At 37.7% G+C, this 18,869-nt stretch overlaps 1 protein-coding gene across 2 annotated transcripts in view; it reads left to right on the top strand.

Annotated features, from left to right (window-relative positions):
- The window catches only part of LOC117564087 (developmental protein eyes absent), a 38,964-nt gene extending 25,944 nt beyond the window's left edge, over nt 1-13,020 (top strand). Inside the window, exons 1-5 of one of the 2 annotated variants that reach the window (XM_034242716.2) lie at nt 2,657-2,899; nt 6,780-6,826; nt 9,878-11,701; nt 11,779-12,023; nt 12,089-13,020. In XM_034242716.2, coding sequence (XP_034098607.1) covers nt 2,828-2,899; nt 6,780-6,826; nt 9,878-11,701; nt 11,779-12,023; nt 12,089-12,270 — 2,370 coding nt within the window. In that variant the 5' untranslated portion in view covers nt 2,657-2,827 and the 3' untranslated portion in view covers nt 12,271-13,020. Of the gene's footprint in view, nt 1-2,656; nt 2,900-6,779; nt 6,827-9,877; nt 11,702-11,778; nt 12,024-12,088 lie in introns of those variants that run through there. The other variant, XM_034242717.2, reaches the window with a different exon arrangement.
- Nucleotides 13,021-18,869: the final 5,849 nt, after the last annotated feature.

Below are 18,869 nucleotides of genomic sequence, written 5' to 3'. Positions count from 1 at the left end.
AGATTTTATACTATATGCTTATTTTTGCTTCGAATTTGGTCTACGAAATTTACACAATTGATTTTCTGGGAAATTCTAAAGTCTTAATTGATATATGATACAATGAATGCAAAAGTTATTTTATTTGTAAATTTACTGTTAAAGTTAAAGGTGTCATAACACACAAAATATTTAGTTGGATTATTTTAATAATAATAAAAATAAAAGAATTATTTAACATGTAAGAAAGTTACAGTCGAGTGTGCTCGACTGTGAGATACCCACTACACATTTTGAATAAAAGCAACATATTGTGTTTTTTTCTTCCAAAATATACCAAAAATACTAAAATACTAAAAATATACCAAATTGTATATTTTATATATCGATATAGTACCATATTCAAAATATATCATAGACTGCCCAATATACCAGATTGTCGGCCAAAGCAACTCAGACCCCTAGTAAGTAATAACTTCCATAATCACAATTACTATAGTATTTATTCTATATATACCAAAATTTCCAACTTTAAAATTTACGCTTGTTATTCGATTTTGATTTGTGGGGCGGAAGGAGGCGTGACAAAAATTTGAATCAAACTTGATCTGCGTGCAAACATAACAAATGCTGTCGAAAAATTATAGCTCTATCTCTAGCTAGCATAAATATTTAAAGTTAGTTTCGATGCAGCATATTGCAACACATTGTGTGTAGTGTGTACTGATTAAATTTCAATAGAAGCTGAAGAGAACCCTCAATTTACCTCCCCCTTGGAAGCCACAATTCGATTGCGTCGCCTTTTGTTTTGGCAGGTGGCGACTGGCGTCTGAAAGTGCAGCAGTTATGAGGTTTATTATTAAGAATTCCAGTGCATATGAATCGTTGTTTTATTTATTGTCTACATATATATCTCGTATTGTTCCTGTTGTTGCTAGTGTTGTTGCATTTTGAGCCTGCTTTGTTTATTTGAAATTGTATATGGTTGATAAGACAAAGCTAAGAATTGAACGTTTATTTAGACGTTTTCACAAAATTAAGCCGTAAATAAATAAATTGCTTTACAAAATGTTTATGACTGTAACTGCCTACACATGATATGTAGTTATACATTTGTAAAGTTTATACTTGTATTTTAGTATGTAATAACTAGCCAAGGGAATTTATTTAATTTATGGGAAAAGCTCGTACAATATTACAACACCTGGTTGGCATTTTAAGCCCGCTCACATGTGGTTGGTTGTAAATAAAAGCATTCAATTAAATGCAGCAAATTAATTGCAGAAAACACTATATACTTCAAAGTTCATTTAAATATTTTGTCAGCTTGTTTTATTGTTGATTAGTCAGACACTTTTTATCAAAAACTTGTTGTGCGTAATTCACATTGTACTTTATATCATCATTATTATTATTGACAAATTTTGAGTTTACAGTTTTATGTAGGGAAAATAAGCTTATATAATATAGAATACAATCTTGTGAAGTATTTTGCTGAAATTAATATTTAGTTTCAATTAAGCTTTACTTTAAAACATCAGATATGATAAATATTTATTCATTTTAATGAAATCGAATAGTGAGAGGAAATATGTAATGAAATATTGTTACTAATGTTGTGAATGGTTCGTTAATTTTATTTAAAGTCGGCATTCTGTAAAATATCTGAAATATACATTTCACACTTCAACATATCTGGAAAGTTTTAAAGTTTTACGACGCCTACATTAATTTTATACAATTCAATTAAAATTTGTTAATTAATTCGATTCATATTGAATGGCTATAAAAAGATATTTGAATCACGTGTCTGATTGCTTTGAAAATTAGCAAAAATAATCGATTTGTAACACGTAATTTTTTGTTGAATAGAATAACTAAGCACCCGCATAACAAATTTTCGAATTAATTTATTGAGAGTAAACGGGCCATTTAGATGCATTTGTGATCTATAAATTAGATAGTAGATCTAGTTATACAACTGTTCAACTGATATTTTTTGCTTTGATGCTCTTTGTTTAACATCTTGTTTATGCTGTAGTGGGGAAAGTGAAATATGCGTAGAGATAATGATTAAATGCTAGACAGAAACTGACAGATAAGATCTATAGAGATCCGGGTGTTCACATTTAAATTGCGGCGTTTTGAATTTCGGCACCGCACGGCAGTTTGATTATTGATTTTGATAATTGAACTAATTAAAATTCAACAGATTAAAGTTTTTCCAATTTAATTTTATACCAAATTGATTCACGCATATTAAAGCATACACTTTTGATTGACAATCGTCTTTGTTTTATTTTGCGCCCGCATACACGACGAAAAGTTGAGAGAAAAACCCACCCTGACTCGCCTTGGGGGCGGAGCCAAAAACACACCATTGTGAGTGGATTCGAGTGAGTGAAACGACAGACAGCTGTTGACAGACAAATGCTGCACTGCTCACACGCACACAAACACACACTAACGCCAGCGGCGCACTCAAAAACTCGTTTCAAGCAGCGTCGCGACGTCGTTGCGTCGTCGCGTCGTCGCTTTGCGCTCATCCAATGCCGAGATTTTCACTCAGAACACGAACACAACGTATTCAGTGCACTCGACTGCTACCCGAGATAGATGTTTCAGTCCACTCGAGCTACTCAAAGCGGTCGCTACATCTAACGGAGCTCGTTGCAATTTTAAGAAAACTGTTTTTTGTGACTTTCTTACAAGATATAATACGCGTGTGCATGTGAGTGTGTGTGTTTACAACGTTTATCAAATGACAACGCATTAAATAACAAAACATCTCTTGGGACTGAGCAGAAATCAAGTGATATTACGTAGTTTATAAATCCTGTTTGCAAAAATGGTCACCCTAATGCCATATAACTATGCTGCGCCCCGTTGCGGATTAATTGATAAAATGATCGAGCCAAAGGTAATAAAAAAAATGTAAACATTGCAACAGTCACATTTTAGTTTAAGCGAAGCTTTAAAAGTGACGCGGTTTATTGTTTAGTTTCTCAGAAGACTCTACGAATCTTCAACATCACTTCGCTTTGTGGCTTTTTGCCGTCGGTTAGCGTTGTTGTTATTGTTGCTGGCGATTTTTGTGGTTTGTTTTTTGTGTGGCTTCATCGCATTTGCGGAGAAGTTGCTTATTGGTTAAGGAAAATGCGGCAAAAGGAAGACCAAGCAACCTATCAGCCTCTAAATTTCGATTTGATTTAACACCCAACTAATCCCAAGAATTATTGCCATGATCTCGATCTATCGATATACTATTATTAGCATAAACTATAGACGCATTTATTTGAAATTTAAATAAATTGCGCAAATGGTTGGCATAATAAATAAAGTATGCAAATCAGAAATTAGTCAAATTTGTAGAATATTGTCAAATGGAAGAAACAATGTAAATTATTAACAACAAAATTAAAATCTCAAATTAATCATAATATTGTCATAAACAAGTCATATTCCATTTGACCAGGCCAGACAAATTAATTTGATGTCAAAACTCACTTTGAATGTCAACCGCAAAGTTTGCTTAAAAAATAATCAATAATGTGTAAAATAAAAAAATTTATATATTCATTATTTTTCACACTGATTACATGTTAAAATCGAATTTAAAGTTATATTTAAAATCATTTAATTTGTTTTTCATTAATGTTCGTTTTTGACAATCACTTGTAGATATTTTATTAAAGCAACTTGCAATATTTATGGTATGCTGATCTTAATCTTAGTCATGCTCCAATTTGTATAAAAGATAGCGTTTGCTCGCACAACATATCAACAGTTTTATAGGGTAACATGGGGCGAGACTGCAAATCGCAGTTAAATGTGCAGCTTGTGGCATTTAATGGTGCCCCAGGCCACAAATGAAATAGCGACATTTTTTTTATGGATCTCTCTGCACTTGGCTTAAAACAAAGTCGAGAGAATTTTGTTAAGCCGTCACGTCACGTCACGAACTCGTTGCCCCTTCGCGTGTATGTGATGGAGGCAATTGGTTTTAAGGCGAAATATTAATAGAGCATAAATTACAGGCGTATGTGAAGTTGAGGGACTCTTAGTGGTCGGAAAACTCTTTTGCACTCTGTGGCTCTGGGGTCAATTTTATGACAATTTAAGGAGCTCGCTGCCCTGGCTCAAGACTCGGGGACTCAAGTCGGCATTAATCACATTTTAATTAAGTTTAAGCCGTAATCGTAAAAATTAACACGCCATAATTCAACTGCGACAATGCGCTGCATGTAATTTATGTGCCACTTGGCTAAAAGAAAAGAAAAGAAAAGAAATGAAGGAAAGAAAGACTGCGTCCCCGCCTCCGCCTCCGTCTCTGCCTCTGTGTCCCTATCACAGTTGCATGCCCCTCCGGTCCAACTGTTGCACTGAGCCACTGAGCAAGCAGTCAAAATATTGATTATGGCTGCAGCGATTGACACTTGGCGATTGTCGATTGTCGATTGTCCCACGTAATTAACGTGCCAAAGTGTTAAGGCGCATAGGTTGTGGCTCCTAACTCCCTCCGTCTCGCTCTCCCTCATCGGCAACCCCACCCAAAATACAGAGACAGAAAATAAAAAAAAAACGAAAAGAAACAAAAGACAACAAACAAATGACAACAACGAGAGGGAGCTACAAATTTTTGTTGTTTATTTCGATGCTTATCGGCAAGGGGCTTAGGGTCCAGCTACAGAGACTTCAGCTTCAGTCTTTAGAGATTTCAGAGAGGTCCATACCAGGCGGGCAAGTTAATAAAAAATTTGTCGCCGTCTTCGACTTGTCTTTTGTTGCTTGTGTGTGTGTGTGTTTGTGTGTGTCTGTTTTAATCTTCTTCTAAAGCAGCCAAGAGAGACAAAAGATTACGATCACAGGAATTTCGTTAAAGATGCTCAAAACAGGTCTTTATATTGTATATATTGTATCTCTCTCACATGATGAGGAGGCCCAGCATCTACAGCATCTCCCCATTCCTGCATCCCTCCCCTCCCCTCACCCCTTTCGATCTTCAGCTGCAGCTCCTCCTGCTTGTCTGTGTGTTAATGTTTACGTTGTCAACTTGTGCCATAAATTAGTTTAGTAAAAGGTTGCGTTGCATTGCGTTTTGCATTCGTGTATCAGATTCAGTTGCAACCCCAAGCCAGCCAGTCAGCTCCGTGCAACACGCAAAGCGCAGCTTCTCCTCTGCCTGCTTGCCCCATGGCTCCCATCGACAAGCTGGCAGCTGCAGCGCGTCATTAAACGCTACCGTTGAAAGTCGCGGTGAAAACAAATTTGCCAAAAATACAAAAGAAATGAGCACACAAATTTGCTAAATAAATACCAACAAAATTATGATGGACACTGTGCGTGTTCATGTGCGTGTTGTGTGGCCACAGCAACTGGAGCTTGCTTGCTTCGGATCTCGAAGCTCGAAGCTGCTCCCCCAAAATGCGGCTCACGAATGCCATGTCAAAGTCAGGTATATTATAAATTCCAGCAGCCTTTTGCCTGCTGTAGGTTACCAATCACATCTCGATCTTGGCCAGCTTCCACTTTCTTGCTCTTTGGCTTCCGTTGCATTCCTTAAAGCACTTCCTGAGTCTTAACTGCTAACGCATTTATTAAAGTGTCCTGTTAATTAGATTAGATTTATTCTGAATTTGTTGAAGGGTTAACTTTCTTTATAATATTATTTTCTTCTAAAATATTATGAAATACAATAGCCGAATGAACTACGTAAATTTAGAAACAGTTGAAGAGCTTTGCTAAAAAATATAATTTTTAAAGAATCAGTTGACAGCACTAAATATATATAAAAATGTATAAATATTTAACAATATTGAGAACATCGGCAATAGCAATTTTTTTTAATGACAGCCTAGACAACTGAGGTAACATCTCACAAATAAAATAGAATTTGGCAATTTTGCATTTGACAAGAAGATTTCTGATTTTCATTTTGAATATCATTAAGATTGATTTTCAAATTTCAAAATAATATATTTACTCTTCAAATCTTTTCGGAATTATTTTAGTGTTTACCCCTTTTTAAACTTCAACTGCAATATAACTTCTCTCTAAACTTAAGCCTTGTCACTTGAGATTAACATCTTGCTATCAATGATTTCCAATAGATCAATTCATATTTACCCCGTCTCAATTAGCTTGAAACTTCTATCAACAGCTTAGCTTGACTTCACCTTCGCTTCACTTCTGATTCTATCGTTAAGTTCTTTGTTTCTTCTACCTCTCTTCGACTCCACCGCGTCTTGGGGCCACCTGCTGTGTGCACCCTCTGAGGCGCTGAGGCAGCGTCAATTTGTCGGACTTTCCCCCCAATTCCGTCCCGCTGATTTTTGGGTTATATGGCGCCGGTATCTAGACCGTCAACCAGTCAACCCATCAACCCATCAACCCAGTCAAAAATTTTCCCACGCACGTTGAAATTGCTGTCGCAGCTTTTGCCAAATGCAAATTATGTAAAATGTGCTGTTTTCATTTTTATTTATTATTATTCTGTTTTATATCATTGCTGTTGCATTGCGTCGTCGCATAAAACCCCAAATAGAATGTCGGACACGCGGTGCCGAGTGGAGCACAAAAAGAAAAAGAAGGGGCAGTAAAATCGCCAACCTCAGCGGAACTCGGGCATTAAGACGAAATACGCTGAGGTGTTTGGGACGACGCCGATGTGCTTGTTTTGTTTATAAACAAATTCACTCATTTATATAATCCACAAGTGTATTTTGAGTCCTTGGATTTAAGAATATATCAAACTTTTAAGCATTTATTTTAATACGATTTCTCTTCTCTTATTCTTGCAGGTTAAACGTCCCAAAACAGAGCATTCGGATACACATGAACGCAATCGGTAAGCAGTCAGCCTCTATATCATACTATAGCTAGAGCGTATAGATCAAAGATTGTTCGACCAAATCACTTGAATTTTTCACACTTGCCACTTGCAACAAGTGTCCCTGAGTTCTTGACAAATTTTTCTGAATTACTATTCTTTTTTTCCCATATTTAATTTTGCATGTGTTGTTGAGTCGCAACACATGCCTCTGTTGAGAATTGAAAAAAGGAACGGAATTCATGGAATTCATTCTGAACGTAAAGCGTAAAGTGTGTGAGAGCACTTAACACTTGCCACAGAACGTTGCATGCCTCAATGGTGGGCGAGTGCCATGCCCAAACTACTTAGAGGGGCTTAGTACGGCTTAACAGGCAGGTCTCAAAAAGAGAGGAGGAAATGGAGGAACGGAGAGCTCCTTATTAAATACATACATTTGATTTTTTATTCCTAATCTCATCGTTTTTCATCGTTTTCTTTTTAATCCTTAAATGTACAATAAAATTTTGAATTAATGTTACCATTTTAGTGACATCATTCCACAACAAAGCATCTCAAATAATTCAATGAGATAATATAATATTATTTGTCTGCAGTGCACGCGTCGTTTTTCACACAATCTCCCTTCTCCCTCATATTTTGGGTCCAAGACTGTTTCCCCTTTCTGCTCTGGAGTGACATGAAAAATGTCCCCAGACTGTGGGTGTCAAATTCCTTAGGAAATTGGGCACTTCATTTACCTTTCCCGTTTTATTTCGATTCCGATGTCAAAATGAAGAATATAAATTATGAAAAATTACTACAAATTTGGTTGGGAGTCATAAAAATGAAAAAGTACGACAAAAGATGGAAGAAACTCTTTCCCACAGTGAGAGGGACGAAGTAGTAGCAAACTTTAAATGGGTATTCAAGATATTACACTAGAGAATAAATAGGATACTTTGAGATAATTTGAAGAGAAGTTTAAAGATTCTATTTTAAAGTTTAATATGATGAATATCTCATTCCTTATCCTTATTTTTGATAAGTTTATAAAATATTATAACTAAGGGGCAACTTAAGGTTATAATTAAATCCAATTTATAATTTCTTGTGTCTAGTAAGTATAATTTTATGTAGGCAAGCTTATTCTTAAAACTAAAGTATGCCGTTTTAAAGTAGGGAATTTTTTTGATAAATTACTTACTCATAAATGCGGATAGAGCTTCTCTGTTTCTCTCGCTCTCTCTCTTGCTCTCACTGCTACTTATGCAGTCTCACTCAATTTTACGCCCTCTTTCTCTCTGCCTCTCACTGACATACATATATCTGGTGTATATATGTACATATATTTTAAAACAACTCCATTTAATTGCCGAGCCAAAGGATTGAATTACCAACGAGCTTGAGTCGACGATTTTCTTAATTTAATTGTTTTGATTTTTCGTTTGGTGATTTATTTGATTTCTTATTCAAGTTTGATTTTTATTGGGCTCTACGAAATTAGTCTACTTAATTTGTTTGGCAATTGTTGCTAGTTTCAAGTGAATAGCAACAACAACAATAACAACAAAACTTGTCGCCTCTTAAGAAATAACATAAAAGGCAACATTTGCTGCACACATGTCCAGGCAGCTCGGAGACTTTGTGATTTTGAATGGAAGAATGAACATTTAAGGGAATTGGGAACGGGACAAGAACGAGCCCCTCAAGTGGTTTTTGTAAAAAGGAATTTCAAACGTTTTACTTTTCCTTTTTCCATTTTTATTTATGCGAGCCCAAAGAGCGTAGAAAAATATTTATAACACTTGACAAGATTTTTAGAGAGCGACTGCGACACACTTGACATTTGGTTCCAAAAGACGTCGAAGACGACGACGACGACGACGATGGCGACGTGCCGTTAATTTTATGGCTGTTTAAAGATTATTGGAAATTATTTTATGAGGCTGCTTAACGAGCAAAACGTTTATGTTTCCCCTCTCCACTTGCCCTGCTCCCACCACTTTTTCCTGATCATCTCCTGTTCTTTTTGCTCTGTCTTTTGTTTCCTTTGTTTACCGCCTTTGTGTTAGAACACTTCTTGTACTATTATGCTTATTAACAAGCCAGATTCGGTCTATTACTTCAAGTCTATACTCAAGAAATAACATATTAAAACGCTGTGCAGAATTCTTCTAAACTTGCCTTCCTTATAATTGGAGTACCAATAAGTTATAGGACTTATTGAGAATATTTTTATAATTAGAAGACTCCAATCTTGTATTATTTCTATGCGATTAGCTACATTTAATTTATAAATGTATATTTATATTTTCCTCTGTAGTAATAAATTATAATCAAATAGATTAATGTATCAATTAAAGTTAGGAAATGTGAAAAAATAGTTTATTTATATTATATTATTATATTTATAATATAGTATAGTGTCTATTGAACCTGGATACATTGGAAGTAAAATGAATAAATTGCAATTATTAAAAGTCAGCCCGTAACACTATAGGCAAAATAAATTATATCTAAACTACTAATACAAGACAGGAATTTAAACTAAAATGCATTATTTAATAATACTTTTAGTTAAGTATGTATTTTTGAACCAAAGATGATAGAGATATATAACCATTCACACAAATTCACACAAATTTTAATTATAAATCAAAAATCATTATCAAATGTAGAAGTTTAGTTGAATTAAAATGATTTAAAATTGAGAATATTATATTATATATCATTTCTACATATTCTATAATAAGAATAATATTAACATGGAAGATAAAAGTAATTACAAAGTATGTAGTAAAATTTAATATTAGAACATTATGTTAGACTTGACTTGACTCTTATTATCTTATTTTATTTATATTTTCTTAATGCTCTGCATCTTCGATGATGCGAATAATGTTAACAGAAAAGATAAAAGTAGTTACAAAATAGTATAATTTAATTCTGATAAAGTATATCATAGTCGACTAGAACATTATATTAGACTTGACTTGACTTTTATTATCTTTCTTATGATGTTAGAAGTTTAACTATCAAAAGCAACACTCACTCACCTGTCATTCTCCCTCTCTTTTTCTCTTGCAGTCTCTGCCAAAGCCAACAGCAACAACAACAACAACAACAACAACAGCAACACCAACAGCAGCAACACCAACAGCAGCAGCAGCAGACACATTCAAGCGCCGTGTTGGCCACCAGCAATGGGCCCAGCAGTGCCGGCGCCAGCGTTGGCGTTGGCGTTGGCATGGGCGTCGGTGTTGGTGTTGGCGTTGGAGTGGGCGGGGTTGGGCAGTGCAGTCCGTTGGGATTGCCGCCGCAGATACAGCCGTTGCAGCCGACAATTGGCTCGCTGAGTGGCCACTACGCCAGCAACAGCAGCAGCAGTGGCAACACCAACAACAACAACAACAACAACAACAACACAAATACCAGCGGCAACAACAACAACAATGGAAATCCTAGTAGCTGCAGCCTGGCAGCTGGCAGCAGCTTCGCCCAGTCATCGGGCAGCAGCTTCTCCACATATCAGCAGACCAGCGACGAGGTGGGCGTGGTCGGTGGCATGGGCGTGGGCGTCGGCGTGCATCCGGCCACGATGTCGCACTGGACACACGACAGCGGCAGCAGCATTGCGGCCGCCGTGAAGTCCGAATCGCGCAGTCCTGGCGGCCAGGTGCATGCCACAGCGCTGGACAATGGCGTGGCAACATCGGCTGCGGCCGTGGGCAGCGCTCAGCTGTACGGCTGCACGGAGAGCAGCAGCAGTGTGGCAGCCAGCTCGGCGGTGGCAGCCGCAGCGGCAGCTGTGTACGACAGCAAGCACGACTATTACTACTACAACAGCATGCAACAGTATACGCCGCCGCCGTTCTACTCCGGCTACGGGACTCCGTATGCGGCAGCCAGCTCGGCAGCGGCAGCGGCACGCAGCGCCAAAATGGAGCCGGGTGCAGCAGCGGCTGCTGCGGCCTATTTGACGCCCAGCTATGCCAGTGGGGGCAACAACAACTCGCAGTTGTACAGCAATCCCTATGCGGGCTACAACAATTTTGCTCAACAGGATTACGGCGGGTACTACAACGAACAGTACGGCAACTATTACAATCCGGCCAACTATTCGCCGTATGCCGTGAGTTCGCCCAGCTCGAGTGCCAGCCATGGTTTCCATGTGGCCACCGCCTCGTCGAATCTCTCCGAGAGTCCCACGGACACACACTCCACGACTCCGGTGCATGCGGCAACGCATTCACCGCACTCCCCGCTGCCGATCTCAATGTCCCCCAATGCCACCTCGGTTGGCGGTGTCGTTAGCAACAATGCGGCGGCCACTGCCTCGGCCACGCTCAATTCGAGCGGTGGCAGCAGCGTGGGCACCGCTGGTTCGGCTACGGCCATCAAGACCACGCCCACCGGCAAGACGGGACGTGCGCGTGGGCGGCGTCATCAGCAGCCGAGTCCGACGCGCAGCACTGCCTCGGATACGGGCAACAGCGAGGCGGTGAAGCCGCCGGAGCGTGTGTTCATCTGGGACCTGGACGAGACGCTGATCATCTTCCATACGCTGCTGTCGGGCAGCTATGCCAATCGCTATACCAAAGATCACAGCACACTGATGACCATCGCGTTTCGCATGGAGGAGATGGTCTTCAACATGGCCGACACGCACTTCTTTTTCAACGAGATCGAGGAGTGCGATCAGGTGCACATCGACGATGTCAGCTCTGATGATAATGGTCAGGATCTGAGCACCTATAACTTTGCCACCGATGGCTTTCACACTGGCACACCGCCAGGTGCACCGCCCAATCTTTGTCTGCCCACGGGAGTACGTGGTGGTGTTGATTGGATGCGCAAGCTGGCGTTTCGCTATCGCAAGATTAAGGACATCTATAACACGTATAGGGGCAAGTAAGTATACGCAGTGTGGTACAAAACAAGATCGACAAACTTTTACTAACTTACTTTCCCTCTCTTTTTTTTTGTAGTGTGGGCACTCTGCTGGGACCTGGCAAGCGGGATGCCTGGCTGCAGATACGCTCGGAGATCGAGGTGGCCACCGATAATTGGGCCACCTTGGCGCTCAAGTGTCTCAGCATGATTGCGCAGCGCGAGAACTGCATCAATGTGTTGGTCACCTCGACGCAACTGGCGCCAGCATTGGCCAAAGTTCTGCTCTTTGGCTTGGGCAGCATCTTTAACATCGAGAATATCTACAGCGCCCACAAGATAGGTAAGTGAACAACGTCTATTCGGTGCTCTTCAATTTAGTAATTCTTTTATGTATTTTTCCTTCAGGTCAGGAAACCTGCTATGAACGCATTGTGACCCGTTTTGGTAGGAAGAGCACCTACGTTGTCATTGGCGATGGCGCCGAGGAAGAGTCAGCTGCCAAGGCCATGAACTTCCCTTTCTGGCGCATCTCCGCCCACAGCGATATTCGTGCCCTTTACACTGCCCTCGACATGGGTTTCTTATGAAAGGCTTATGGCGTTTAAAAACGCTAGCGTTTCGGGCGCGTTTTTCGTACAGTTTTGAGTACAAAAGCAAGAAAACAGCAAAAAAAAAAAAAAATTAAAAAAAAAATACTAATGGAAATGAAAAAAATATATAAACAACTATAATTTATTTATGCCTGTCTGCGTGTGTGTGTGAATGAGTGAGTGTGTGTGTGAAAAAAAACTGTAAGCCAGCGCAAAATAATTTAATTATTTTGTTCGTAAACAATTTATTCTTTAATGCCAAGACTTTTATTGTATTATATAGTTTATAATCATATGATATTTCTTAAACGAGCATATAAAAATTTCTCGCCAGCAGCAAACTATAAGAACTTGTTTAACTATATCTATAATTAATGTATTGTAAATGAACAATTAATACCCTATACCTAATTAAAAATACCTATACGTATCTAGCACCCTAGCGTAGTTAACAATAAAACAAATAACTGGCCGAGAAATCATCCTTCAAACGAGAATTTGCAGATGAAGCAAGAATGAGAGATAGAGAACGGAGGAGAAAGAGAGAAATGAAAAGCAGAGCAAACACAACAAAACAATGAAGTAGTTTAAAAGTTTATATAGTTTAAATATCAAAGAAAATAAAAACTAAACAACAATGTAGTATTCAAATTTTAAATAACTATTATAGCTGCATATATTAAACTATGTATATTAAATATATAAAAACAAATAAAACAACAACGACAACGCACTGTATTAAAACAAAACAAAATCTGGCTATTATTTTTAATAGAGTATTAATTATTTAAATGGAATATTGAATGTTAATCGAGAAAATATTAATTTGTTTACACTTTCCGTTTGTATTGTCAGAAACCGTTGTTAAAATCTTTATTTATCTATAGCATACAGCTTTGGTCTGCTAGCTTATGTGTCACATAAAGCTGGCTGCTATGTAACATTTATAAAATATGTTGGCAGCCATTAAAATTTCAATATGTCGAATCTTGAGCGCGCAATTTAAAACGACTGAAGAACTGAATTTGTTAAATAATTAAGTTGGGCGCTAAAACCACAAAAAAAATAATTTGAAAATGCGTTACTAGCTAATTTTATTAAAAGAATAATGCAGTCATTGCTGTGCAAAAATTAGAAACATGCCAATAAATAGACCTGAGGCTGGTATCAATAATAGTTAGCATAATCATTCCCATCGAGTTATGGACCCGAGACAAACTTTTAAAAAAATAATTGAATATCCAATTATTATATTGAATTAATGTATAAGCTACTGGAAAACTGGATATTCAATTATAAATCACAAAAGAGCAAATATTATGATTATAGCATTCAGTATTAGTCTGACTGATTATATGCCGCAAAAGGCTGGCTGCTATGCACCAGTGCTACCTATAAATGGTATTCAAAGATTGGTAGCACTCAACCGTCTGAGCCCACTTTACGAAACTTGAGCGCGGATTTCAAATTTTTAAGGTATGTGCTGTTTTCTTTGCAGAAAATAAATTTGATTTAATTTCTCCGTACAATTGCAATTTATATATTTTATATTCCAATTTTGTAATTAAATAATGTATCCTAAAATCTTAAATCAATGTACATCAATTTAAGAGCCGTATTCGTAATTTAAGTTTCTAATTAATGGTTTGAATTTGAAGATATTATAACATTTTGCTAATGCTCTTTAGAAATTGTTTTTTAACAAGTTAATTAAAAAGAATTTTGTTAAAAAATATGATTGATGTAAATTTACCTTTATTTTTCAGCAGAAGCCAAACATACGTTGAAATCATTTCATTTTCATTTGCAATCCAATTTGTTTTGTCTTGAAAGAGACTGTGATTATCTTTATAATTGAATTGCCTTGCGTGTTATAAATACAGTCGTAATTTGACTGCTCAATTAGTTGTCCGATAGCAAGATGAACAGGAACAAGAGAGGAAGATGCTCAATCATGCCAAGGTGTGAAAAATTACATCAAAGAGTTTAATTGAAATGTGTTGCTGCCCCATTGGCTTCATCTTTCAGCGCGCTGCTGATGCATGTTGCATGCAGCTTGCAACTTTTCAACTCACATGTCTCATCTGTGATTTGGCATCTCGACATCGTGAGCTTAACAACGTCCAGTCGAAGGAGTCGTTAACTCTGGATTGTAATCTGTTCAACCGAGTCGAAGATTTGCTTGGCTCCTGCTGCTGTTGATGCTGCTTCTGCTGATGTCGGGCGAAAAGTTTTGTTCATGGCATGGAGGGGAGGGTTGGGGAAATGATGCGCCCGCTGAGCTTGTAGATAATAATAATTTCACACGACGCGTTCTGTTGTAAAATTTTATCGCCAACGCCAAAAACCTGACGCGCAAATCAATTTTTAGTATTTTATAGTCAACGCCTGACGATGAAAGCCCCGCTTAAAATAGTTACGAGAGTCCCTTCAAAATTCCATTCGATCCATTGGATCTTTGCGTCTAACTCATAACTAAAAACACTGACGAGGCAATCATTGCCAACTTATAGAAGGATGCCCCCAACCAGTCAGTCCGTCAGTCAGCCTCAATACTCATCCTCTGCTGCCTCGTCCTAAGCCATTTCAGAACAATAGATGGCCTATTCCGACGTTAACAATGCACAAATCATTATCAGTAATTATGCATTGTTCTCGCGGGACGAACAGCTCTCAAAACGCAGCTGGACGAGACGTCGTCGTGGATGGGTTCAAGCCAATCCTTGTCTGGTTTGTAGTGCGCTTTTTGATTGATTGGTTGATTACAGTTGGCCTTGAACTGCGCTCTCGCTGCCCCTCCCTGCATCCCACATTATTTATTTATAAATACTAGAGTGCATTGTCCAAAACGTTTTCATTTTTAGATGGATATTTTGCTTTGCAATATAATAAATTGGCAAAAAGTGTAGCAGCACAATTACAAAATAATATTTTACACAAGAGGAAACTACAGCAAAATCTCATAGTGTATAGATTGAGCTTTTAGTTAGTCATTTATAATCCCAATTTAGTTCAAGAAAACACAGCGAGGGTGATGACACTTTATAGCGAGTGATTCTCATATTAGCTAACTCAATAACCAACTTTAGTAGAGCTAAGCGAGCGTTGACAGCTGCATACATAAATCAGTCAGCTCCCATTGCCTAGGGATAGCTAACAACTGTTGGATGTGTCTGGTCTCTTTGGTCCAGTGCTTCATTTGTAATTGCAAAGAGAGAACGAGAGAGAGAGAAAGAGAAAAAGAGAGAGAGACAGAGAGAGACAAGCGAGCAATATGGATAAAAGTCCAACAGAGTAGCTGCAGCAGTTTATTGAAATATTATCCTTATTAAGGCAACAGGAAAATAGAGAGGAAAAGCAAGCAAGAAAATGGAAATTTCAATATTCTGCTTGTTTCAGGTAATGCAAGCTTTTTGATTGCTATCGAATGCAGAATAATGTATTAAAAAATGTTGCGGATAAAACAAACAGTGCATAAAACAAGCAGATTTCAATTTCAATAATTTATTGAACAAAATTACAAATATTTTATTGTTATTTGTTTGTACAAATATTTCGTATTTCGAAATATTAACTTTATTGCGTAAAACTCTATTGTAATTTTAGAGCAAAATGTTTTGATGAGTTCTCAACATCAATTCTTTAGCTTACACAATTTTTGTTTTTAAAGTTGATAGTTCTTCTTGAATTCCCACTAACTGCTCGAGCAACCCTCGCTGCATTATGGGAACATTGAACGTTGCCTGGTCCACACATTCTCAGTTGGCGTTGGGTCATAAATTAAACTGCATTTGGCTATTTTTGTGGTCATTAGGCACGGCTGCAGTTTGTCTGTTTTCCCTCTGTTTTCGCAGTTGTTGTTCTCGTTGTTGTTGGTGTTGCTTTTGGCATAGGGAATTGGGAGCCTACGCTGGACAGTTGGGAGCTGGCTTTGTCCTGTTTCCTTGGGCCAAGACAAAATGCTGCACAAGTTTTAATGAAGTCTTGCCTAAAGTTCTCTCTATGGCATCTCTCGACCAGAGCTGAGTTATGTCTGGCAGACTTTGTACATGAGGAAATGGCATTATGAGTTATGCGACTCTCGATCTCTTTCACTCTCTTTCTATCGTTCTCTCTCTCTCTCCCTCTCTCTTTGTCTCTGTCTGTTGCGCCTGAGAATGTGCTACAGTTCAATTAACATAATTAATGTGCATGTCTTGTAGACCAAGAAGAGCTCTTTGATGCTTAGCCTGCTCTTGACCAGGCCTATTTTCAGTCCTGGCTGTCAACATGTTGCGCGTGGGCTTTCGTTTTGGTTTTCGCTTTTCAGCATTACAATTTGCACTGCCTACTGGCAACGTTAAGGCTAAAACCACACGATATTCGACAATTATCCAGCCACGTGGTACATGATTAGTTTGACCTGTTGACCGAGCCTTAAAACTTTAAATTCACGTTTAGCTTCAGCCTTCAGTTGACGAAAGGATAATCTGTAAATATATAACAAACTAATTATAAATATGATTATGTTGAATTACGCTTTTTGCAGTACATTAGCTTTGTTGCTGATGACATCCAACATATTTCAAGGCCTTCTTCATAGTTGTAGTCGCTACCCATACGGTAGAAGGGTATTATAACTTTGTGTCTACAGAAAATGTATGTAACAGGCAGAAGGAGACATATTCGTCCCTATAAAATATATGAATATTCGAGACGATATATCCATCTCTCTTCATATGAACACATCGATCTGTAAGACAATAATAAAAGAGATATACATTTGTCGATAGCACTTCTTACTATAGTCTTTATGATTCCTGGAAATTTGGTTACGATGAGATAAAAATTATATATTTAAGTTATTAAAGAAATTCTTTTGTATTGCCAAAAATGCTTATTATCGGCTCTTAATTATTTTGGCTGACAATCTGGTATATTTTGCACTGTATGGTATGTTTTAAATGTCGTACTGTATCAATTTGTATATGTGAAAATTAGTATTTTGCTTTTATTCAAAATGGAGAACAGGTATCTCGCAGTCAAGCACACTCGACTACATATAGCTTCCGTACTTGTTATTAACTGTTGCGCTGCTGCTCAACATTTTCCATATTCGCGTCTAATGTGACATGCATTTGAGTACTTGAGCAGCTCTTGGGAAACTTTTTCATGTGCTACTTAAGCTTTATTGCTATTCATCTAGTTCTAAATGACTTTTATACGATTTAGTTTGTCTTTTTAATAGTTGCATTAGCATTGACTTCGGAGGCGTTATCTCAAGTCATTTTGCTCAGGACAAGCTTAAATATAAGTATAAATTTTCTAAACATATATTTTGTATACTACGCATACCTTGAGAAAATTGTACATATTCAAATATTAAATTCAATAATAAGAAAAATAAGTTCAAATGTTATGTGAATTAGTTCTCAAATACAATTCTAAAATTTAAAGTGTAGAAATTAGTTTTGATCTTCATATTTTTCTTTGCATTGATTTAACATAAGTTAAGCTCTCATCCACAATCTAATATCTAACAAGAAGCATCAACAATATAAAATTTAACAAGTTACAAAATTGTTTAAGTTTGTTGTGAAAGTTACCTCGTAAATATTAGAAGTCATGAACAAAAAATTGTTAACGCGGAACTTAAGTGAAGTTGAGAAGTTACCAAAGAAAAGTTTTTGTTTAGAATTTATATGTTTGGGATTTTTGTTGTTGAATGCTAGTGAAACTTTAGTGAACTCTTTGTGCGATTGTGTTGCAGGCGGACGGACCATTTACAGTCTAGTATTTCCTGCTTGCACTCTCCACTATCTCTGAGTGTGCACTCGAAAACAATTTCAAATTGCACTCAAAACTCACAGGCGACAATGAGGGAGCGAGGACGAGACGAGGTCGGGGGTCGTGGCAAAGGTGTTGACAGCTTAAGCAGCGTCGCAGACGTGTGTGAAATATGATATGCTCATTAAGGTTCAGCTCCCCTTTTTTGCCGTTGCCCTTTCCCCTTTCCCCTCTCTCGTCTCTACCCCTCCCCCACCACCAAATGGTGTCATCTACCCCATCCAATTGGCCTACGGCCCTGCCTCGCAAGTCAAGTGCATAAATAAATGGTTGGCCTGGCTGGCTGCTTGGCTGCTTGGCTGGCAGGCAGCAGGTTGGCAGTTTGGCGCACTCTTCGCTCTTATGAGAAAGATGATGATGATTATGGCATTGCAGCGTTAAGCGGCTGAAAACTGGCGCACAGCTGCGCCCACCATCTGTGATATATCATTCGAGGGTTCAGCCATCGTCTGGGCGGGGGAGGAACACTGCCAAAGCTTTCAGTGGCACTCAGAGAAATGAACAAATAATTTTATGGCGAATTAAACCTCGATAAAGAATCAATTTTTAATTTTTACAAGAAATTTTTATGTAAATTTGGGTTTTTAAATTTTAAATAATCTGAAGATTTTCGAGGATGTCGAGAAAACAATTGTCTACATTTCGCATTAACGTAAATCAAAGTAAATATTGTTAAAATTTAAATATAATTCTACGAATAGTATTACATTTACGAAAAGTAAATTTGGTCTTATGGTACTTTTTTTTTTAATTTAAGAATTTTTATTAGT

Source organism: Drosophila albomicans, chromosome 2L (assembly GCF_009650485.2).
Source record: "Drosophila albomicans strain 15112-1751.03 chromosome 2L, ASM965048v2, whole genome shotgun sequence".
Taxonomy (NCBI): Eukaryota; Metazoa; Arthropoda; class Insecta; order Diptera; family Drosophilidae; genus Drosophila; species Drosophila albomicans.
This window is presented reverse-complemented; position numbering and strand designations above follow the sequence as displayed.